The sequence below is a fragment of the Miniopterus natalensis genome, chromosome 7 (genome assembly GCF_054644295.1).
Source record: "Miniopterus natalensis isolate mMinNat1 chromosome 7, mMinNat1.hap1, whole genome shotgun sequence".
In the NCBI taxonomy this organism is placed as follows: Eukaryota; Metazoa; Chordata; class Mammalia; order Chiroptera; family Miniopteridae; genus Miniopterus; species Miniopterus natalensis.
Genome location: NC_142087.1, coordinates 74,453,670 through 74,478,446, shown reverse-complemented (window position 1 = coordinate 74,478,446; position 24,777 = coordinate 74,453,670). Strand labels below are relative to the sequence as shown.

General features: G+C 49.9%; 1 protein-coding gene across 2 annotated transcripts in view; it reads left to right on the top strand.

Annotated features, from left to right (window-relative positions):
- Positions 1-1,348: 1,348 nt before the first annotated feature.
- Positions 1,349-24,777, top strand: part of PTGIS (prostaglandin I2 synthase) — a 37,514-nt gene continuing 14,085 nt past the window's right edge. The window contains exons 1-6 of one of the 2 annotated variants that reach the window (XM_087819160.1): positions 1,349-1,503; positions 10,983-11,106; positions 12,985-13,163; positions 15,166-15,309; positions 19,309-19,460; positions 23,940-24,121. In XM_087819160.1, coding sequence (XP_087675286.1) covers positions 1,430-1,503; positions 10,983-11,106; positions 12,985-13,163; positions 15,166-15,309; positions 19,309-19,460; positions 23,940-24,121 — 855 coding nt within the window. In that variant the 5' untranslated portion in view covers positions 1,349-1,429. Of the gene's footprint in view, positions 1,504-2,131; positions 2,319-10,982; positions 11,107-12,984; positions 13,164-15,165; positions 15,310-19,308; positions 19,461-23,939; positions 24,122-24,777 lie in introns of those variants that run through there. The other variant, XM_087819161.1, reaches the window with a different exon arrangement.

The window sequence follows — 24,777 nt, the reverse complement described above, 5'->3', positions numbered from 1 at the left end:
GGAGCTGAAATACAACTGAGGCCTGGATGTTATCTTTAGGGAGGACCACTCAGGGGGTCTAAACCGCAGGACCAGCGATATGCTAGGAGAAGACAGATTACCCTGGGACAAGGTTATTGTTTTCCCAGTTTCACCCCTTGCTAGCCATCCAGGGCTTCCTGACTACGCTGGGGAGAATGGGCTGTGGGGAGATGAGGGCTGAAATCAGAAGGCTAGGAGTAACAGCTCCTCAGAGGGCTATCGGGAAGATGAAACCTGCCTAAATTCACACAGCAGTGAGCAATAAACACAAGATTAGAATCAGACCTTCTGGGTCTCAGCTCCACGCTCTGAGCAAGTCTCACAGAACTTACCTGTGCCAAGCACTCAGTGTTTGCAACTCCCTGTTACTGACAAGCTCTCCTCAATTCCCCCCCCCCCCAGTTACTTGTCTGGTCCCAGATAAGTAACTGGCCTCAGAGAGGATAAGTTACCCGGGCGAGGCTTCAGGGTGAAAATGAGGGTGTAGGGAGTGGTGAGCAACCAGCAAACCTGGAGTGAGGCCCAGGCCTTCCAGCGGGGAGCCCAGGTTTTCACCAGCACCCAGGGGTGGTCTCTGCAGAGCCGCTGGCACCTTAACCACTAGGTAATCCTAACAATGGCCACATTATCCTGAGCCCCTGCTCTGCTCCAGGTACAGGTCTGGGTGCTTTTCGTTCCCTGTTCTGTCCCTTACAGCAGCTGAGGACTGGGGACTCAGGGAGCAGTTCGGAGTAACTCTTGTAACCCCCTCCCTGTAGCTACTCAGGTAAACATACCATGGGGGGGGGGTAGAGTCCAGCCCAACCCCACTCACAGCACAGGAAACTCGAGGCCTCTAACCCTCCTCTGGGTGGGGATGAGACGAGGAGGGGGCTGGGTGGTGGAGGGTGTTTATGTGGCATGGATGGAAAGGCCCCTGCCGTCCCCTCCCACCAGTCACCCTCCCATCCTCAGACTCCCCTGTGCTCATGTTCCCACTCTCCCCTCCCCTTCCCCCTACCCCGCTTTCCCCCCTCACAGAATTTCCCCTCCCCTTCCACCACCCGTCCCGTCCCGTCCCACCACACCCCCTCCTGCCTCTCCAATCCACACCTCCCCTTCCCCCACCCCCATTTTCCACTCCCCCCACTTTCCTAGCCCAGGGGGTGGGGCTCTGTCTCGGCCCGAGCTGAGAGGAGGGGTCTCCGAGAGCGCCCCCAGCGACCCCCCGGGACCTGGGAGGGATCGGCCGCCCCGCTCCCCGCCCCTAAGCGCGCGGGGCCCGGGGCTGGGGGGCGGCGCGGGCGCGGGGGGCGGAGGCGGGGCGGAGCGGGCCCTGGGTGGGCAGGCGGACCCCGCGCCCGCCCGCAGTCTCCCGCGCTCCGCCGCTGCAGGCTCGGTCGCCTCGGGCTCTGTCGCCGGCGGGGCCATGTCGTGGGCCGTGCTCCTCGGCCTCCTGGCCGCGCTGCTGCTGCTGCTGCTGCTGACCCGCCGGCGCGCGCGGTGAGTGCCCCCCGCCAGGGGCGCGTCCCCCGGCCCCGCGGGCCCTCCGCCCGGCCACACAAAGCGCTCTCAGGACCCGGGGCCTGGGCTGCAGCGGGGGTCGCGCAGCCGGCGGCAAGTCCGGGCCGGAGCCCCGCGCCCGGTGCCCACTGTCACCCACAGCCCCCGGGCGAGCCCCTCGGAGGTGGGAGTCCAGACGCCCCGCGCAGGGGCTCCCGCGCTCACTTACCCCCGGGAGGGGCCTGGACTATCCGCCCCCGTGAAGAAGCGGGGCGGGACGGCGCAGGAAAGTGTGGGGACCGGGACCAGGTCCCAGGGGGCTGACACCCACGGCACACGCGCGGCCCGCGCGGCCAGGCCCGGAGCGCGCCGGCGGCGGCCCGCGGGGGTCCAGGGGAGCCGGGGTCTCTGGGTGAGGAACGGCGCGGACGGGCTCCGCGTGACCCCCTGGGGGAAGCCGTCTTCTGTCCTTCAGCGGCTACCTGCTTCCCGCAAGTGCTCGTTGTCCACCCCCTGCCCTGCTCTCTGCAGTCCTGCGGGGCAGCCCTAGCAGCTCCATTACGCGGGCGGGGGGCGGGAGGCCGGGGCCCTGCGGGACGCCCCCTCCCTGAAGCCACCTGCCGCAGGATGCGCCGACCTGGACCGGACCAGGGGCTCGGTATTTCCTCCTGCCAGGGGACAGACTGAGGTGGGGAAGGGGGCTTCCCTCCCCTGATGGTCCCACCGCCTGGGCAGGTAGAACCAAGGTGACATGTCTCAGCTTCCTAGTCCCAAAGTTTCCTGCTCCGCTGAGAATCTGCAGTTCAGGAGAAAAAGTAAGACTCATACGCTTCAAATCAGGGAGAGGGCAGTAGGTCTCTTTCTTTCTCTAAAACGTTTTAAAAGTTAATTTGAATTGCATAAGGAATAGCTGAATACCTTTGATTTAAAACAACTACCCCGTTGGGGACAAGCCCTTTAACCACCCTTCCCACAATTCTGGACCTCCCCTGCTGATCCGTTTGGGGGCAACCTTCCAGATGTTTTTCTAGAGTATGCTTTTCATTTTAGACCAGTGTTATCGTTACAGAAAAGTCGCAAAGGCAGTACAAAGGGTTCCCAAATGCCCCTCACCCAGTTTCTGCTGTTTTCATTGTAATATACATTTGTCAAAACCAAAATGCAACTCTGGTCTGTTCCGACTAACCGAACTGCAGGCTTTATTTGAATTTCATCAGTTTTTCCATTAATGTCTTCTTTCTATTCTAGGATCCAACCCAGTGTATCATCTCTCTTCAGTCTCCACTTCTTCTGTTTTTACAATTACTCTTACGCACACGGACATGAGCCTGTAAATAATACAGGGCAGGGGAGGTGCTTGTGTGCCTGTGTGTGTGCCTGTGTGTGTGTTTAAATCAGTGTCTGAAATTTTCGGGAAACTTTTTATTTTTAGACAATATGTTAGTTGAATTTCAATCAGTAAGTTCATGATATTTTTCTTATACAGCCAGGCAGCTTTTCAGGTGAAATTAAAAACCATGTATTCAATCATTTGCCTGGGGGGGGGGGGGGGGGAGAGAAGTACAACAAATAAGCTTCCCTGTGATGAAATGAGTTGTTTTTCATAAGTTGTCAGGCTTTTTGGAGACTGTGTAGAGGTGTTTCAGACTTTATGTTGGCTTTTTTTGCTCCAGATTTCTGTTGTGGCATCCCTCTGTGCTACTACATGCAGATCTAATTCATTCTCTCGATTTTTACCATGAATAGTGGCGAGCTTCCTTCCGTCTGTTTACTCCTGTCCCCATTGATGGACTTTTAGGTTGTTTCCAGTGCTTTCGCTGATTCAGACAGTGTGCTGTGGTGTTCCTGTGGGCCTGCTTTTCGCTGGGCTGATGGGGGCGGCCATCTAATACATGGAGTCCAGGAGGCAGGGTACCTGGCTGCTCAGTGCATGGACATTCCCAGCCTCTAGAAATAAGAACAAGCTGAGTAATCACTTTCTGCCTCAGTTTCCCAATCTTTAAAGTGGGGATGATGATGATAATAGTAGGTGAGAGTGGAATTGCTGGGTTAGCAGGAATGCCGATTAAACATTATTTTAGCTAACTCTTGCTAGACCCAGAGAGCTAATTTATCTTTAAGGGTGAGTTCCTGTTTTGTATCTATGGGTAGCTTAGGAGGGTCAACAAGTGAGTACTGGGAAGAAGTATGGGTATGGGGGTCACTAACAGCTGGGAGACAGTTGCATGGACCCTGAGGAGACCCCATGGGAACCCTAATCGAAGCCCCCAATCTCATTTCCTCCTCTCGACTCAACAAGGGGCACTCTTGTTACCCCCGTTTTGCAGAGGAGGAAATGGGCTCAGAAAGGCCAAGCAACTTGCCCAAGGTTTCCCTGGAATAAAAATCTGGGCTGCATGAAATTTTAATTCCCAGGAAAAATGAATTCTCACTTTTTGCATATATTATATTTGTGATCTGAATGCTCAAAAGTCTTAGAGCCACTTGATGTTAAGAGAGTAAGAGACACAACTACCACCAGAAGATTCTTAGGAAAGGACAAATAGGCAAGTGCTGGAAAAAGGGGTGGGTGAGGCTGACGCTGTGTAGACAGTGACCTAAAGTCTGAGTCAAAACAAGCAAGCCCTGCACTTGCTTTGGCGTATTCTGTTCTCCTCACTGACCCTCGAGGTCATGCTCAGAACCCTGTCTTCCAGCCCAGGCTCAGGAAGGCTAAGTGACCTCCTTAAGGCCACATAGAAATTACGCTCCACATCTGGCCGGTTCCAAAATTTATGCTTTTCCCAGTAAAAAGAAAAGAGCGCTACTTCAGTCAGTCAGCAACACTGTCTTTACTCGTGCCTTTGTTCTTTTTGAAATTAAAAAAGTTTGTTTATGAAAAATAGAAAGAATATATAAGAACCCCCATGTACCTATCACTTTGATTTGACAATTGTCAAGATTTAAAAAAAATTATAGGTGTCATAATATCTTACTACTAAATATCTCAGCATGCATGTAAAAAAAAAACAACAATGAAAATCACAATTCTTTTATCTTGAGAATATAAAAAATAATTCTTAATGTCATCTAGTTCCAAATTCAAGTTTCTGCAATTATGGCAAGAATTTTTAAGCCCAGTTTGATAACCGTGAGTGTTTTCTCCTGGGAGCGGTGGTGAGGTGGGAGTTGGGAATCTGACTGCTATGCCCACTGAGGCTATGATCGCGCATGTATCAGAAACCTTGCTTTCCTGGCCCTGGTTTCTCCGCCTGTACTCTGAGCTGGCTCATGTAGCTGGTCTCTCATGCCCCAGCCACTTCGCCTGGCTGAGTGCACCTCTTCCTCTTTGGGCTTGTGTGACTGTTTCGGGGAGCCTTGGGAGAGGTCTTCTGGGTGGGAAGCCCGCTTTCTGGGGGGCCAGAGAGCAAAAGTCACATAGGGTGAGGGTTCCTGGTGGTTCAAGGGCTGATCTGGGCCCTTGCATTATATGGAGTTTCTAGGAACAAGTAAATCTGTCTCCTTCCAACATGTACTAACCAGAGGTTACCAAATGGTGGCCCATGGCTAGATTCAGCGCCAGGTAGGTCTATTGTGTACCACACAGCATAAGGGGAGAAAATTGGGGGATTTCACACACAAAACTCCAGATTTCCAGCTTCTTGTGAAAAAAATTGGAAGATCTAGCAACCCTTGCCTGGGGTCAGTAGTAGAGCCCTCTCTAAGCCTTGTCGCAGTCCCCACCACTCTCTATTGTCCTTCCAACATGCAGCTGTTCTATTTTTCACTATACTTGCTTGCTCTACTGTTTTTTCTTATGTTGAGAAATAATTCTCCGAATCTGTGTCTATTACAAAAATAGGAAAACAAAAACTAGAGCAAGATGGCCACGTGCTTTTCCTATACAGTGGGAGACAATGAGGGGGGAGTGAAAGAGGGTTAGGGAGGCCCTTGGTTAATGGCAGACAGCCTCTAGGTGAGCCCTGGAGAAAGAATGGGTTGAGCAGTTTAAAAAGTAGCTCAGGTTGTTTCAGCCCAGCTGGGCAGCAACCAGCCTCCTTCTGTTCTTCCATTAAGTCCTCTCCCAGAGCCTAAGGCCCTGGGTTGAGTTGAAACTACGGGACAGAGAGGTCGGGCAACCCACCAACATTGCACAGCAAATAGTGCAGCCTCTGCTCTGGGCAAGCCAGAACCCGGATTATCTGTCAGGTGCTTAACCTGTGCTAGCTCCCTTAACACTCTTAGCAACTGCTCATTGAGCACCAACTGTGTACACGATTCATTCATCTGACACATTATTAGGCACCTACTGTGGGCCAGGCAATGTTGGTGAGCAACTAGTGCCTGTCCTTGTGGAACTTTCATCCAGTGAAGGTGGGATACTTTAAAGAGACACAAAGGTGGGTGAGATCCATCCTTGACCCTCTCCCCTGATTTGCAAAAGGTCGAGTAGAGGGACAGGACAGGTGGTGGGGTTGGCAGTAGGGTCTGTGAGTGAGGAATGGGTAGTTTTGGGAGGACCCCACACGATGGGAATTAAAATTACAGGGGAGAGTGAGAAAAGGTGCTTTGGTGTCTGAACCAGAAAGGAAGGCAACAATCAGCTGTGTGGGCAGGAGCCCTGCATCCCTGCTCCCCCCCCCCCCAAAAAACAGTGAGAGTGTCAGAGGGAGAGGCTAGTGACCGCAGACCCCAAAATAGAGCCTCCTTCCCCCCTCCTGGCCAGGCTGAGTCACACTGGAATGTGAGTTAGATTGAGGGCCTGGGCTGGAGCAGCCCGCGGCAACACCAGGGGTCGGATGCCTGGGCGTCCAGCTTCCTGCCTTTGTCCGCACCTCCTTGGGGCTTTTCTGGGGAAAGATGAAAGCTGCCAGAAATAACACCTGGCTTGCTGGGGAGCTGGATTGAGGGGATAAAGGGCAGGAAAGGAAGCCCCGGCCCCACCGCATCCCTACAGAGGTTTTAGGGGAAGATTTCAGGCCCTGCATTTGGGCAGGTCGCTGAAACCCCTCTATGACTTAGTTTCCTCATCTGCAAAGTGGGGATGCAAATGTCCACTTGGGGTGACTCGGGGCCAGGGTAGCACCTCTACAGCCAGACCTGCCTAGAAACTCAGATGCCCCGCAGTGACTCAGCCCCCCTGCCTCAGTTTCATTTGCTGTCAAATGGGCTTGATGGTAATCATTCCTTCCTCGAGTGGGACACAGCCAGAGCTCATTAGCCACTATTACCAAGCAAGGGGAGCTTTGGGAAATGCTTAGCACCTGACGCTGTTTATTCAATAAATGGCACCCGGGAGTCTCATTGGTCCTGCTTCTCAGGCCCACCCAGCTGCTCCCTGGTCACGAGGTACCAGGCACTCACTGTTCTTTCCATAACTGCCTTCATCTGCATCACAGCCTGATGTGGTCAGTAGTATTGTCACTCCCCTTTTACCGATAAGAAAACCGAGGCATGGAGAAATAAAGTCACACAGCCAGCAAGAGCATGGCTGGGATTTGAAGCCAGGAAGTGTGATGCTAAAGTCAGGCTCATAACCACCATGCCCTCCTGCTGCTTGTGCAGAAGCGCTGCTCCTGTGCCCTGTCTCTCTGGGCTGGTACGCACTGGGTACCAGGTTACTCCAACCCCGGGGCTCTGCCAGCGTCCCACCTTACCTTTAAATGGAACCTTCTGGAGAAGTGGCCTTGACCCAGGGGCTCACAAAATGATGAGGGGAAAGGGAAGGCCCCAGTACCTCTCTGGTGCCCCCTCAATGATGGGCTCAGAGGCAGAATGGGGGCTGGGGAGAGAGGAGGAGGTGGCTGGGGGAGGCACTTCCTGGTGCTCTCAGACCTCATCTCTGGTTCTGCTCCCATATTTCCCAAACTCTGGCTCTCAAATCTGACCATTCTCCCTATTCACCACCTGTGCTACCCTTTGGGTTACTTTGAGGGGGCAGGGTAGGAGGGGGGGAGGGAGGGGGAAGAAAGATGAAGAGAAGTTGGTGGTCCCCTGGACTCCCGGAAGTGGGGGAGTTGAATGCCGAGACTGGCTCACTGGCGACCGTGGCCTACGCTTCCACCATTATTGCTCTCCTGGATGATCACAGTAGTCTCCTAACATATCTCCCTGCTGCCTCTCTCTGTTGCAACCTTTTAAAAGCATAACCACATCACTTCTCAACTCCCACTAAAACCCTCCAGAGGATCCCCATCGCACTTGGCGCACAAGGCAGACTCTCCTTGGTTTTCAGGTCCTCAAGGTCCACAGGTCATCTCCAGTATCATCTCCTACCTCTCACCTCCGCATTCTCTGCTCCAGCCACTGGCTTCTGCTGTCGTAAAAACCTCACCAAGCGCTTTCCCACCCCAGGACCTTTGCACTTGCTGTTCCCTCTGCCTGTAATGTTTCTCTCTCCTCTCTTCCATTGTACTTCCTTCTCACCCTTGGGTCTTAGCTCACGTGGTCCCTCCTTGGAGAAGCCCTCCCTGGCCATGTTCTCTAAACTAGCCCCTCACTAGCTCATAACACCCTTCTTTTCTTTTCTTTTCTTTTCTTTTCTTTTCTTTTCTTTTCTTTTCTTTTCTTTTCTTTTCTTTTCTTTTCTTTTCTTTTCTCTTTTCTTTTCTTTTCTTTTCTTATCAGCTTATTGTGTTCATTAGATTCCACATATAAGTGAGGTTATTTTTGTGGATATTTGTGAGATAAAATACACATAATATAAAATTCACCCTTTTAAAATATACAGTTCAGTGGTTTTTAGTGTATTCATAGTGCTGTGCAACTGTCACCACTATCTCAGTCCTGAGTATTTTCATCACTCCAAGAAGAAGTGCTCCCCCCGTTAGAAGTCACTCTCCATTCCCCCTCCCCTCAACCCTTGGCAACGACAAATCTACTTTCTGTCTCTATTGATTTGCCTTTTCTGGACATTCCATAGAAATAGAATCACACAGCATGTGGCCTTTTGTGTCTGGCTTCTTTCTCTTAGCACAGCGGTCTGGAGCTTCTTCCACATTATAGCATGATTTAGAGCTTCATTCCTTTTTAATGGCTGAATGATGTTCCCAGGCATGCGTAGACCACATTTTGTTTATCCATTCATCAGTCAGTGGACATTTGGGTTGGCTCCACTTTTTGCCTTTATGAATGATGCTACTATGGACAGTAGTGCACAAGTTTATGTATGAACATATGTTTTCAATTTTGGGGGGGATATATTGCTGGGGTCATATAGTAACTCTGTTGAACCTTTCTAGGGACTGCCAGACTGGTTTCCCAAGCAGCTGCACCGTTTTGCATTCCCACCGGAAATACATGCATATTTCAGTTTCGCCGCGTCCTTGCCAGCACATTCTCCTGCCTTTTTTTTTTTTTTTAATGAGGCTCATCTTAGCGGGTGTGAAGTGGTACCACATGTGGTTTTGACTTACATTTCCCCAGTGACTAATGATGTTGAAGGTCTTTTCATGTGTTTACTGGTCATTTGCATGCGTCTCTTCTTTGGAGAACTGTCCAAGTCCCTTGAGCATTTTTAAATTGGATTATTTTTCTTTTCATTGCTGAGCGGCATCTTCTTTATTTTCTTTATCACACTTCTCACTCTTGGAAACGATTTTGCTTGTTTGTTTTTTGTCTCCCTCTCATTAGTATGTTCACCCAGTGACCTTGTCTGCCCTGCTCACTGCTGTGTCACAGCACCCAGAATGGTGCCTGCTTCATAGTTAATATTTGGTGAAGGAATGAATGACTCCACAGTGAGAAGGAGAGGTGGGATGACTCACACACTCATTCAGCAGACAGGGAGCCTTCTGCATCCCTGTGGTTCTGATAATTCTGAGACTAAAACATGGGTCCTAGCCTGGGTTTAGGGGTCTCCAAAGGGACCACTATGAGCACCAGCTCTACAATGTTGTGATGCTAATTTTGTGATTATGATATACCTCTCCTTAGCTAACAGTCCCTCCCTCAGAGGGTGGGGGGGGGGGTGACAAGATGAGTTTTCATATACCACTTCATACCCACTAAGTGGTAGGCCAAGGACAGAACCCGGTTCGAATGCAATGCACATTTGAGTGGATTAGTTTTTATCTTTTGCTGCACAACAAAGTATCACACAGCAGCTTAAAACAGCACCATTTATTAGCTCACAGTCTGCTAGGTCATAAGTCAAGCACGTTGTACCTGGGTTCTCTGCTCAGAGTCGTACAAGGCTGAAGTCAAGGTGTAGGTGAGGAACCTGCCTTCTGTCAGGAACCTCCAGGGAAGAATCTGGCTGAATTCAGTTCCTTGTGGTTGTGGGACTGAGGTCCCCATTTCCTTGCTTACTGTCAGACAGGGTCCACTCATAGCTCCTAGAGGCCACCTGTATTCCTTGGCATGTGGCCCTTTCCATCTTCAAAGCCAGCAAGAGAGACTCCCTGATGTCAGGTGTCTCCCATGCTTTGAGTCTGTTTTGCCAGGAAGAGCCCTATCTCTCATAAGCCCTGTGTCTACCTGATTAGGTCAGGCCCACTAAGGAGAATTCTTCATTCTTAAAGTCAACTGTACCATCTATCCTCCACTCAATTGGGGGGGATTATACAAGGGTATAGGTCATCTAGAATTCTGTCTATCACAGTCAGCTATAACTGTTACTAAATTCTCAGAGGCGTTGCTCGGCTCTTACAGATGATTCTGACCTTGACTGTTACATATCCAACCGTCACACCCCCAGGCTGAGCTAGCATGTGCCCCTGGGGGCATCCTCACATTCCGTGGGCCTGTCCTCCGGCCACCTGAGATAACTCAGATTCTGAGCTGGTGAGGGACAGTCGGGGGTCAGCGATGAGGCCCATTCTTCTACTGCCTTCTCCCACCCAGCTGTGCTCTCCATTCTCATCCTTTCTCTGGGGGCATGACAGGGACTGTGAGATGACCAAAACCCTGGTCCATGCTGGCTCAAACAGAGAACTCTGTATCTTTATACTACTGGGTTCTGGAAAGATCTCCCACCCTTAGAAAGATGATCGTCTCCATAAACTGGTCCCCCAGCTTTTGCTCCCAGCCCCCTACAGTCCATTCTCTACTCAGCAACCAAAAGGATCCTGTAAAGCAACTAAGCCAAATCATGTCCCTACTCTTCTCCAAACTCCCATGGCTCCCACCTCACTGAGACAAAGCTAAAGTCCTCACAGCTGTCTACAAGGCCCTGCATGGTTTGGGCCTTGTTACCTCTCTGGCCTCAACATCTGCTTTTCCTTGCTCCCTCCAATCCAGCCACACTGGCCTCTGTACTGTTATTTGAACACACCAGGCATGATCCAACCTCAGGGCCTTTGCACTTGTTCTTTCTGCCTGGAGGCTCTTCTTCCAGATATCCATGTGGCTCCCTCTCTCACCACCTTCAGGTCTTTGGCCAAACATCTTCTCAGGGGAGCCTGCCCTACCCTCTGCATTTAAAATCACACCCCATGCCCTACACACTTTACCCACTTTCCTGCCTTACCAAATGGTGATAAGCGCTGTGGTTTCTGCAGGCGACCTGGCGAGCCTCCCCTGGACCTGGGCCATATCCCCTGGTTGGGCTATGCCTTGGAGTTTGGAAAAGATGCTGCCAGCTTCCTCACCAGGATGAAGGAGAAGCATGGTGATATCTTTACTGTAAGTACCTCTTGTGCCTCTTGGGAGGGAAGGGGATGAGCAGCTGGGCCTGTCATACCTCATGTTTACTGATTCCCCCAGCATCCCTCCATGCACTAACCCACTCATTCAACATCCATCCAGTGGTTCCGCCAACTTTCTATCCATGTCTTTCCAACTGTACCCCAATGATTGTCTAACATCTTTCCCTTCGTTATCCGTCTAGTATCTGTCCCACATCGAGCTATGCAGTCATCCAATATCTATCCAATACTTCTACATCCGTCTAACTGACTTCTATCCATTCGCACAACTTCCATCCGTCCAGTGTCCACCCATCCATCCGTATAACACCTATCCTTTTGCGTAGCTATCCAGTATCTAAGCAGCACCCTTCTAGCCTAATAGCCACCTAACATTCATCTATTCCATTTCCATTGAGCCTCCATCTGTCCACTCATCCATCATCTTTCTCTGTACCTCTCCAGCATTTGCCTGTCCTCCATGTGTCCATCATCTGTCCCTCTATGTCTACCCACATTTATCCAGCAATCTCCCACTCATGTACCTAACATCCATCCAACTTATTTGTATATTCAGTTTCCACCAATTTCCATTCTTCCCCTTGTCTCCCCGTGTTTCCATCCGCGGCCACTGTTCACCCAGTGTTGTTACCGATCCATTTGATACACATGTGTTTATATCTGCATCTCTCCATCCCTTCAACACTCGAACAACCACCACCCATTCATCCACCTCCCATGTATCCTTTTAACTTCTGTTCATCTGACATTCATCCTTCAGTCTGTTTACCCGATATCCACCTAGCATCCTGCCATCCATATACCCAACATTCATCCATACATTTCATTTCCAACCAGCCTATAGCTGCCTCTCCATCCATCCATCTTTCCAGCCAACATACATTCAGTGACCTGTCCTACCGTTTGTCCCCCCATCTGACAATCTATCCAATAGCATTTTTCTTGGATATTGGCCTGTACCTTATAAGGGAGTTTGATTAATGTGACTCACAGACCATACTTTGAAAACAGGGCCAAGGCAGTTAGAATTGTGTGACCCCTGCACAGACATTGGAGGGAGAATGCCCTTACCTTTGTTGTCTGCAGGATTACAGCTCTCTAGTGCTGTTTCCTTCCCTTCCGGGGCAGCATGTTACATACCGAGCTCCGCCTCCCAAAGAGATGGGTCTTGTTTGCACACCCACTAGTTGTTACCCAACAGCCCCCTCCCTCCCTCCCTCCCTTCCTTTCACTCATTTATCTGTCTATCTATCTATCTATCTATCTATCTATCTGTCTGTCTGTCTGTCTGTCTGTCTGTCTGTCTGTCTGTCTATCTGTCTATCTGTCTATCTGTCTATCTGTCTATCTGTCTATCCATCCATCCATCCATCCACCCATTTATAATCTACCCACTAGCATTTACCCACCAACATCATTCCAAGCATCCATCCATCCATCCATCCATCCATCCACCCACCTATGATGCACACATCCGTCTTCTGCCTTCTGTGTGCAGACTGCCTCCTGGCTACTGGAGATATAATAACCGAGATAACCATGGCAAGTGCTTAAGAGTGAGGTGGTTAAGAGAACAGCCTTTGGTTCAAAAAAATGCAGAATTTCAGTTCTAGCTCTGCCACTTCTCAGCTGTGTGAGCGTGGGCACATTACGTGTCCTCTCTAAGCCTCACCTTTAGCTATAGCTTGGTGAGTGGTGGTCCCTACCTCACAGGGTAGCCAGGTGGGGTCGGTGAAAGACGATTGTCCGTTCAGGACCTGACAGGGCCAGTGCTCAGCGCAGGGGAGGCCCCCGGCCCCTGAGAGCTGCTGCTGTTCATGGCCGTCCTCCTCACTCTAGCCTGCCAACTTCCCAGGTGCTGGTGGGGGGCAGGTATGTCACTGTCCTCCTGGACCCACACTCCTACGACTCGGTGGTGTGGGAGCCTCACACCAACCTGGATTTCCACGCCTATGCCGTCTTCCTCATGGAGAGGATTTTTGATGTGCAGCTTCCGCACTACAACCCCAGCGATGAAAAGGCCAAGATGAAACCGTGAGTGGCCGGAGACGGTACCCGCGGGTGGGCCGGGTGGGCCGTCTGCTTCTACCTGCCACTTCAAGTTGCGCTTGTCTCCACAACAGGTGTTCAGGAAAGACATTTTGTTTTGAGGAAACAAAACAAAAACAAAAGAAAAAACAACCCAAAATAATTGGGCTGAAGAAGAACTCTTTAGGTCTTAGGAGGCAGCTCTGATTTCAGTAGACGGAGACCGGGGTTTGGGTCAGTCAGATCTAGATTCAATCCCAGCTCCACCCGTTCCTAGCCTTGTGACTTTGGACAAGTTACTCTCCCTCTATGAGCCTCTGTTTCCACATCTGTAAAATGAAGGGAGGTGGATGGCGTGGTTAATATTTTCAAGTTCCCATTCTGTGCCAGGCATCATGCATGATCTCATTAGACTTTACAACAATGCTGGCGGGTAAGTCACTTATAGCCCCAATTCAGAGATGAGGACACGGGCTCAGAGAAGTGACTTGCCCTAGGTCACACAGCTAGGAAGTGGCACAGGTCCTGAAACATGTGGAATATTTATATCAGCAAGAAAACATGAGCACATTTACTCTGTACTCAGCAAACATCTAAGGACCTGCTGAGCACATCACCGTCCTAGATGCAGGAGATGCAGAATGATGCCAACCACCATCTGAGGGCACCTACCACATGCCAGGTGTTTGATAGACACACTTCCCTATTTATACAATAGCTTCAAGAGGTGGGTATTTTTATTCTCATTTTACAGATGAGGAAACTGAGGCTCAGAGAAGTAAAGACCTTGCCCAAGGTCTACCGCTAGTAAGTGACAGAGTGGGATTTGAACCCAGGTCTGCAGGCTCCACAGCCCATTCTCCTCCACCCAAGATACTGAGGAAACAAGACTCTGCATCCACCCCTAAAGAGGCACGCAGTCTGGTGGTAGTTTTTAGTGATCTGTCTCCAGGAAGAAGAGTAACCTCCTGGAGTTAGATGAAGTGTCTAGAGGGTTGGGTTTTGCAGGACTGCTAAAGCTGAGGAAGGGCCAGCATTATGAGGTGGACATTGATGAGAGGCAATGCCCAGTCTGACCTCAGCTTTGTGGGACAGCTGCTAGGAGTATTTCTGAGCCTGAGTGTCCTGGGTTCCGCCATTCCAGGGGTATCACGAGAGCTCATTAGCAACAAGAGTCCACAGTTCACTGTGTCCTACCTTTCTACCTCCAGTGTCTGCCCCCAAGAGTTTCTGGGAATTTCTCACAAGTTGGCATGATGTCTTCAGGGCATGTCTGCCACATCTGTTGAAGGCTACTTTCTCTGTCAAGGACTAGTTAGTGCCTGGAGTGGGGTCGGGGGAGCAAGGTCAAGGTCAAGGGCAATCACAAGCTCCCATTTATTGGTCACTTACAGTGTGCCAGGTGCTGTCTTAAGTTCTTTACACATATTGTCTCACATGGGTCATGTCCATTATTATTCCAACAACGTTCCAACTTGAACATCCGAAAGCTTTTATTACCTGGAAGTTTGTGGAACCACTCTGGAAGTTTTCCACTTTTGAGTTATCCAAAAACTGAGGGGGTTACTCAGTCTAAAGGGGTCCTTATCCAAGTTTGTGTACCTCAAGGAAGGATTGACTATCATGGTAAGAGTTCAGACTCGAGTTGGGCAAGTCAAGGTTTCAGTCCCAGCTGTATCACTTACTGATTGGGTGACCTTGGGCAGATCACTTCCCTCTATGTCCCTGAGTTTCTCTGTCTGTTAAATGGGTATTATAATAGTAATTATTATCCCTAGAGTTGCCAAAAGATGAAATGAGATCATTGTACTTAGCACAATAAATAGTATTGGTCGTCATTGTTGATGATGATAGTAATAATACCATCTTGTTTAAGCTGTTCTTCCAAAGGCCCCCATTGCCAACAAGGAAATGGAGCCCTGGGGCCCTGAGGTTGGGGGAGGGAGGCACCAGTGTGTGGATATTACCCTTAGGAAGCTGTAGTCTCATTTCTTTGTTCCCTGCCCAGGACCCTCCTCCACAGAGACCTGCAGTCGCTCACAGAAGCCATGTATATCAACCTCCGCACTGTCCTGCTGGGCGACACCGCAGAAGAGGGCAGTGGCTGGCATGAGATGGGTCTCCTCGATTTCTCTTACAGCTTCTTGCTCAGGTGAGCCTGGGCAGTCCCCACTCTCCTGAGTGGAGCCCATCACTCTTGACCTGGGTCAGCCATTAACAAGTGGGAACCATGAGGACTTCGTGGGTGGGGAGCCATTTGGAACACTCAGGGCAAAGATTGCAAGATGACATTTTGCACCTGGGACCCCAGGTAGTTACCTGGCTTAGCCTGCAAATAGTAAAGGAGACATAGGCCAAAAACGAGGGTCATATTGGTTAAGATGTATCATGTCACTCATAAGTAAGATGAGTGACATTGGGGGTTTAAGCAGAGGCTCAACATGGTTGGACTGTTTTAAAAGCCCTCTTTGGCTGCTGGATGGAGACTAGGCCACAGGTCAGGTGTGTGGCAATGAGACAGAAGCAGGAGGACCTGTTGGGAGGGCAATTACCTGCTGTAGTTGCCCAGGTGAGAGATCATGGTGGCCTGGACCAGGGAGGTGACAGGGACTTGGTGAGCATTTGGAAGATGGAGTTGATGGGAGCTGAAGGATTTGAGTGGGGCGGTGGCAGCGATGGAGGAGTGTGGGCAGAGACAGTGAGGGAAAGAGCTATAGTAAGGACAGTTCATTGATTTTTGGTGGTGCTATTAACTGACCAGTATTCCATAAAAGAAGGGATATTTTTGCTCTAAAAAATTAGGAGGACAGAGTTTCAGTATAAAGGACAGGCATTCGCTGACACATATGGGCACACGGGCACATTTATGACACGTGTGTGTGTGTGTGTAGGCTCAATCTGTCTTAATGCATTTAGTCCTCACAGCAGCTCTATGAGGCTGGTACTTTACAAACCCCATTTAACAGATAAGAAAACTGAGGCCTGGAGAGCTGAAGTCATTTACCCAGAGTCATCCCATAGTTGGGGTCATGGCAGCTCTGGCTGCAGAGCCTCTCAAGTGTGACCCTGAATGTGTAAGAGGTCCAGCTTTTCCTCATTTTCCCCTGGAGTGGTTTAGATACCATTGAGGGCTGTGATTGGTCTGGGGGATGCTGGTTTGGGCCACCCTGTCATTGTGGAGCAAACTGAGGGCCAGAAAGGGGCAGCTAAAACCACCCAGCAAGTTCATAGCAAGGCAACTCCCAGGTCTCCTGGCTCCTGCCACTGTGTCCCTGTGTGGGCAAAGATTCAGAAGAGAAGCTGTGGCACACTGGGGGAGGTGGCGGTGATGGCGGCAGCTGGGCGTGTTTGGGCCCGTGGTTTAGCAGGCATAGCATGGGGTCAGATATAAGTAGACCCCTGTGTTTTTAGGACCTGAGGCCTGGACGGGAGCTCCTGCCTCCTTGCCTGGCAGCCCAGGGCCTTCTCATCGCCATCTGGAGCCCCTGAGGGAGAAAGGGGTGGCTGAGTTGGATGACCGTCACTGATATGGAGGTGCAGGCTCACATGGCCGCAAACCAGGAGATGCCATCACTTAAACCTTCCCGTGCAGGGCCCTGACTCACTCAGAGTCACATCTAAGTTTTTACGCTGGCCTAGAGGATCTTGCATTGTCATCCCTGATCTTTTCTGCTCTCATCCCCTACTGGTATCCCCATTGCTCTCTCCTGTGTCGTCTCACCGGCCTCCTTGCTGCCCCTTAAACAGGCCAGGCATACTCTACCATCGAGGCCTTTGCAGTTTTTGTTCCCTACGTGTCTGCATGACTCTCACCTCAATTCATCCAAGTCTCATTTCAAGTGTCCTCTCCTTCAGAGAGGCCTTTTCTGACCTCCCATTTAGTAGGATGGCCCTCCTCTCTCCTTACCTAACCCCATTCCAGCTTTTTCTCTACAGCTCCTAGCGCCACCTATAGGTTATGTGTATTTTCACACATGCGATTGTTGGTCTTCAGCAGGTACTGTGTTATTTTGATGTGGAGGTGCCTCAGGAAGGGCCCTCACTTCCACATTGTGAAACCTTGTGTTTGTTTGTTTGTTTTTTATTGCTTATTTTGGTAGAAATATATGTACAGGGAAAAGGTGGTCTGCTTTAAGAAAAAACCAGTGTAAGTGGGATGACAAATGGTGACAGGTGTTTAACTGCATTGTCACTGGGACCACAGGGCCTGGTGAGAACCGCCTGACCCTGCCAGCTCACTCCTGTCTAAAAGGCGGGGCCATGACTCGACTCCTGCCAAAGGCTGTCAGGCTGGACTGTGGGCTCGGGGACCAGATTCTGCCCTTTTTCAGGATGAGATAAGGGGGAAACCAGATTTTGTGTGACTCTCCCCAGATGTTTAAACATACGTTCAGTTTGTTTTAAGGAAAACTCTGTTAATCAAACAAAACACATCTGCAGACTGAATCCAGTGTGTGGGCTGCCTTTGACAGCTCCTGCGGTAGGAAACAGGGCATTTGTCTGGAGAAGGGGCCCAGGGCCTCACATGTTTAGGGGGGGAGCGGGGAGAATTCCTTCTGGGCTGATGCGGAGGCACAAGTAGGCCAGCGGGTAAACTCTGGAGGAGCTCATTTCAGCTGTTCTGAAGGAAGGACTGTTCCTCTTAGTCCTGTGGGATGGGTCAGTCATGGGCCTTCTGTGTCTGCCGGCATGGAGGCTGAGGCCGGAGGAGGGGGAGGGGAAAGGATGCAGGGGAAAGGGGGACAGTAGCTTGAAGACCCTCTAATATTCGCCCAAGATCAGCATTCTCAGCGTTAAGTTCTAATTCACCATTTACCCACCCTCCCATCCATCCGTCCATCCATCCATCCATCCGTCCATCCATTCATCAAACATTTATTGAGGGCCTACTATGTGCCTGCAGTGTGTGGATAAGGGACAGAGTTGGGACTAAACAGGCCTCCCTCAGCCCCCAGCCTCCCTCCTTCCTGCATCCACCCTCTCCTCAGGAAAATCCCTCTCCTGGGAGATCCAGGGGCCAGGAGGAGCTCAAGGGGGAGCAGTGGGGCTTCAGTGGTGTTCCTCTACAGAGGTCCCAGCCTGCCCCTCCCACCACATGGAAAAAGTGAAAACCTGTGATTTTCCTCCCAGGACTGAGGCCAGTGAGCCCAGGGCTGGGGCTGGGCTCCTGGAACATTCAGAGTGGCTGGTGGTAAAAAACCGGTTCCTCTGGGAGCTGTCCATTCCCGTGTGTGTGTGTGTGTGTATGTGTGTGTGTGTGTGTGTGTGTACACGTGCACATGCACCAGAGCGCACACTCGCTCTTGTGGCTCATCCTTTCTCCATACCCCACAGACTCTGTCCCTCTCCTGCTTGACCCCTTGGGACAAGCCCAGCCTTCTCTCGGTGGCAGCCCCCATCCCTGCCCTGTCCCACCCTATGTGACCAGCCAGCTCCCAGACCACTTCCGCCCCTTTCTCCTCACTCCAGCTCCAGCTCCAGTGCCTGGACCAGCAACATCTGGCAGCTGTGACGGGGCTGAGTTGCTCCCTCAGCTTCAGGCCTTCGCCCAGCCTGTGCCCTTTGCCAGAACCCTCTTCGCCCCGCTGCTCATCCTGCAGGCCTCAGCTCAGAGCCTGCCTCAACCAGGGAGCCTGCCCTGACTCCCTGTCCTGGCCCATGGCTCCATCTCAGCCCACTGACCCCTCCCTCCCTGCACTGCGCCTCACGGGCCTCCTTGCTGCTCCCCGACACTCCCTTCCCTTTCCTGCCTCGGGATGTTGGCACCCACTGTTCCCTCTGCGCTTCCCTGGCTGGCTGGTCCCCATCCTTCAGGTTTCAGTTTAATGGTGAGCCCCTTCCCCTCCCCCTCCCCCCTACCTCTGAACACCAACTGACATACTACTTGTCACTCATTTCTCTTGTCTGTTGTCTGTCTCCTGCACTAGGGTGTCCGCTCTGTGAGGACTTGAGGGTTTTGTCTGTTTTGTTCACAGTGGCTCCTGGGCCCAGAACAGTCGGGCACAGTAGGAAAAGTAGGTGCTCATGGGGTGTGTGGATGAAGAAAGGCTTGTAGGAAAGCTTGTAGGCTGCCATGGTGGGGTTTGGCCCGTGGGAGGGCCTGGCTGGGGGTGACTAAGGAGGACCCATGATCTGCTGTTTGTGCCCCCAGGGCCGGCTACCTGACTCTGTACGGAGTCGAGGCGCTGCCACGGACCCATCAGAGCCAGGCCCAGGACCGCGCCCACTCAGCGGACCTCTTCCACGCCTTCCGCCAGCTCGACCTGCTGCTCCCCAAATTGGCGCGTGGCTCCCTGTCCGTGGGTAAGCGCTGTGGGAGCCCTGGTGGGCCTGGGCAGACTGAGGGACCCAGGGGGGCGTCCAAGCTCAAGAAGGACCACACCTGTAAAATGGGGAGTAGGACCTTCCCAGGAGGTGGCTGTCAGGATTGGCTGAGGTAATAAGAAAAACACCTTTTTTTTTTTTTAGCACTTTCTATGGACTAGATACCAGGTTAATTAAGCATTGTCTCAGCACTCGCAAAAGCTCATCATTTCTTTTATTAACATATTGCTAGAAACCAAACTTTATAACACATTAGCTTATTTAAATTAAGAAAGAAACATATTCTGTGGGTAATAATTCATAGGTATAGACAGTAAAAATTAATAATATTCACTCTTTCAAGCCCAGCTTCCTATGGAAATCAGTGTTAACATGATTTATATCCCTTCACAGTATTTTGTAGGAATGTTCTATTTTGCAAATAGAGACAGATGTACATGTGTAGAGTGTGTGTATTTACAAAAAGGGGTTATGTCTATTATTTGCAATTCATTTTTTTTAATCTAACAATATAGATACATTTCCCCTTGTCAATACAAACAATGCAATTAGCCGATGCAATTAGATAAGAGAAGTCAATTACCAATATAAGAATTAAAACTATCCCTATTTGCAGATGATCTGACACTATATCTGGAAAACCTCAGAAAATCCATGATAAAATTAACTGAAGAAAAAAAAAAAAAAAAGAATCCAGCAAAGTAGAAGGATATAAAATTAACATAAAAATAAAAAATACAGACCCTTTTCCAGCCCTTCCATATCAGTATTTTGGCAGCCATGCCCCTTCAAAGGGTTGTTGTAATTATTTCCTTGTGTGTGTGGGTGTGTGTGGTTTTTATAGTATTTCATTGTACTGGTATCTCTTCTACCATCTGATTTTATTTCTCTATGACAGTTTCCTGGAAGTGGGTTTTCCAGGTCAAAGGGCATATCTATTAAAGTGTTTATTAGTTACTACCACATCATTTCCAAAAGATGGAGCAATTTCTGTACCTACCCAAAGGGAAGGAGCCCACCAGATGTTATTAGTCTTTCCACTTGTTTGCCAATCTGATGGGCAGACAGGTAGCTTGTTTTAATTTAGATTTTCCCACGACTTTGTCAACATGCAGTTGTCAGCCTTTAAATCCTTGCTAATCTGATGGGTAAGGAAAGGCATCTGACTTTATAGCCATTTCTCTGTCAACTGAAATGAAACATATTTTTGTGTTTCACCAGCCATTTGCTTTTCCTCTCTGTGAGTTGCCTGTTCAAGTCTCTCAACGTCTTTTTAGAGGCAAACCCTTATCTTATTGACTCCTGCCATCAATGTTGGAAGTTCGGAATCATTATTCCCATTTTATGGGTAAGGAAATTGAGGCTCACAGAGGCCCTTTGTCATAGACACACAGCTGGTAGGTGGCAGAGCCAGCAAAATGGAAACTTGGTCTGTCTGATTGCAAAATGCTGTGCATGGAGCACCTGACACATCCCAGCGCCAACTGCTTCTCCAGGAAGGAGTGGTTTCTCCGACGCCCTTTCCTCCACGCTGATGCTCCAAGGGAGTCCGGGTGGAAGCAGAGGGGAATTCTCCATCATTCTGGTCACGGCCCTGGGCTGGTTGCAGGCAGGCTGCATTTCCCAGCATAGGAGGCAGGTGGTGACATTGGGAAGGGCTTCTCAGCTCCAGACTGGAGGCTGGCAGGCAGGCCTGTCCCTATCAGAATATAAAATGCACATTCTTTTAATCCTGAACTCCCACTGCCAGGAATTATTCCACAGGCATGCTTGCACACGTCTACAGATATTCATTGCCATGTTGCAAATGCTAGACACAACCTAAATGTCCACCAGTAGGGGCTGATGAAATAAATTATGCACTCACATAAAGGAAAACCGTGGGACTATAAAGCAGAACGGAATGTACTTCTATAGGATGAAATCTGTCATGAAAAAGGTGTGGGACAGTGGGTATAGATATATCTTTTATTTTATTTCCCCCCCAGTTTTATTGATATAATTCACATATGGTACTATGTGAGTTTAAGGCGTACTACGTGACTTGACTAACGTATTTTGTGAAATGATTACCACAAGTTTAGTTAACATCCATGTTTTTAAAAAATGTGAGAACATGTATAGAGTTTTGCTTCTGGGAAGGCCGAGATGGGATTGAGAGAAACTTACTTTTACGGTAGACACATTTGAACTTGGAGAATTTCTTTTTGTTATTTTTACTGTGCGCATGTATTACTGCTTCTCTGCTTTAAAATATATAAACATATTTTAAAAGAAAACTGACCCTTTTGGGGACCTTAGACCATTGAGTCTGGTGCTTCTCTCACAGTAGGGCATTGGGGGCAGGGGACAGTTAAATAGAGCCCCAAGCTAAGCAAACTGCTTCTTCTAGAACATTCATTTTACTGGATTATTGGGGAGGGCTATTTTTTTTTTTTAAATTTTTTTTTTTTTGGGGGAAAGGTATTCTTATTAAAGAACCAGAGAGTCTAATACAAAACCCTAATTTATTTTAAAGGGAAACACAGACTTTTAAAGGCCTGTCTCCCAGACGGGGTCCCCCTGTGCCCCCAGGTCTCTAGGGGACAGAGGCACTTCCCAGGAAAACCTTGAGAGATACTCAAGCCTGGGACCCTCTTTTTACAGATGGGGAGAGCAAGTTCCAGAGGTGGACAGGGCCTCGCCTATTGTACACAGCGTGGGAGGTCTGGGATTAGAAACTGCTTCTCCTTGGAGAAATGTCTGTTCAAGTCCTTTGTCCGTTTTTGGAATTGGGTTGTTTGGTTTTTGTTGTTGTTGAGTTGTGGGAGTTTTTTTTATATATTTTGGGTACAGTTTTATATATAGCAGATAGATGATTTGCATTTTTTCTCCTATTCTGTTGGTTGTCTTTCCATCCTGCATTGCTTTGTAAAGTCATCCTTAAAAGCAGTGTTTACAGTGACATTCAAGACCTGCAGTTACACTGTCTGACCTCAAAGAATGTTGCTCATTTCTAAATCTGTTAAGTTCCTGTACCTCCTTTTTTGAACTAATTCATCAGGTGATTCTTATAGGCATCGCATCAGTTGAGGTGGCTGCAATGCTTCCTTCACCCTGCTCACCTGTTTCAAATTTCCACATGCCCGGCCCGACCCCCAGAGATTCTGACAACACTGTTCTATGGTGGGACCTGGGAATGAGATTTAAAAGTTCCTGGGTGATTTTCCAGTGCCTGAGAAGTTGGGAAACACAGGAAAATAATGTATTTCAGATGAACAATTGGGCTCACTGCATGTTATTTGAAAATGTAACTAATATACGTAGCAACTCCCACTCTTCTAAGGGGTGATTTAGGAAAACCCAAATCTTATATTTTCACACATATATGTAAATATAGTATCATCTTGTAGCATTAACACAATATTTAAATAATAAGCACCTGGCTTTATTCCCTCAACAGTCTGCCCTTGTGGGCCCATTGCATTGATTTTCCAAAGCATAACACACCATTATTTATTTGATCACAACTGCAAACTGGTGATTATGTGGGCCAAAGTTGACTTTAAAAAATTTTTTTTATTTAAAATATATCTTTATTGATTTCAGAGAGAGGGAGGGTGAGGGGGAGAGAAAGAGAGAGAAACATCAATGATGAGAGAGTCATTGATCAGCTGCCTCCTGCACACCCCTGACCTGGGATCGAGCCCGCAACCCGGGCATGTGCCCTGACCAGGAACCGACCTGCAATTTCCTGGATGCTCAACCGCTGAGCCACCCCGGCCGGGCCAAAGTTGACTTTTTGAGATGCTTGTGTGGCCTGCACGGTGCTTAAAAACTTCTCGCTTATATGCTGACCTTAAAAACATGAGAAGATTCCAGATGAACACCTGAACTTCCAGCTTCTTCTGGAATCCAGGCTCCCTGGCCAGGGACAGATTAGCCCAAGGGGCTAGTTGGTGGAGCTGAATAGCGGTTGCCCCTGACCTTCTGTCACCTCAGCTCTTTCCTGGCCCCCCTCCCTCCTTTACTTTACCTACCTTCCCTGGAGGTAGCTGAGTTTGAGACTCCAGACCAATCTGTCCCCTCTTGATGGCAGTTAGTTTGCTTCTGATGTCCCCTGATGAAGCTGTGCTGAGTCTGGGGAAAGCTGCTTCGTGTTTTGTGTTGTGTTCCTTCCCCTGCTGTGTAAAAAACCACTATTCATCGGACATATGTATTGAGCACAGACTACAGGCCAGGTGCTGGGGACACACAGGTGACTAAAAAACACAAGGCCCTTTGCTCCTGTTCACTGGGGGTGACAGACAATAAGTAAGTCAGCATTTAGAGGGCTTCCCTGGAGCACGTTCCCACAGGAACTCCCCACCGCCATGGAGTGACACCCAGGAGACACTTGGCCTCATGGGAGGTCAGGGTGGGTGGCCCTGGACTGAGGTTGAATCTGTAACCCCCACCCCCTATGCTCTGTCCCTGCAGGGGACAAGGACCGTGCGTGCAAAGTCAAAGCCCGCCTGTGGAAGCTGCTGTCCCCAGTGAGGCTGGCCACCCGCGCCCACCGGAGCGCCTGGCTGGAGAGTTACCTGCGGCACCTGGAGGAGCTGGGCGTGTCCGAGGAGATGCAGGCGCGGGCCATGGTGCTGCAGCTCTGGGCCACGCAGGTGGGCGTGTGTGCTTGTGCATATATGAGTGTGTGCATGCATGTAGGTGTGCACTTGTGAGTGTGCACCAATATGAGTGGGGGTGCGGGCCGGGCACACACGCCCAGTTCCCTGACTCTCTTAGCTGTGAAACAGTGTCATGAACACAATCATTCATTGAGACAGAGCTGAGGAGGGGACTGAGGGGAGAGCACATAGGGCTTCTGGGTCCTGTGAGTAAAGCCTTGGGATTTTTCTCTGGGTGAGTTGGGAGTCCTGGGAGGGTTCTGAGCAAAGGAGGGACAGGATGAGAGGCAAGGGCAGAAGCAGGGAGACCGTGGTGGCAGGACCAGGTGGGGCCATGGAAATGAGGATGTGGGCAGATTCTGGAAACCAAAGGAACACGGCACCAGTGGACCAGATGTTGGGGTGAGAGAAAGCCTGGCTCTTGCCCTCCCCCGATCCCTGAGCCCTCCACCTTCACTTGGCCCCACCTCAGCAGTGACAGTTGCCCAGGCTGACATTTCTAGGTAATTCCTCCCCCATCGACTCGCAACTTATTTTTAGTTTTGTCTCAGAGCCATTAACCGTCCTTGTAGGCAGAGGCTGGCGAGGGGGGGGGGCTGGGTTTGATCAGCAGTTGGGCCCCATTAGTGCCTAATAACATATTTATGGGC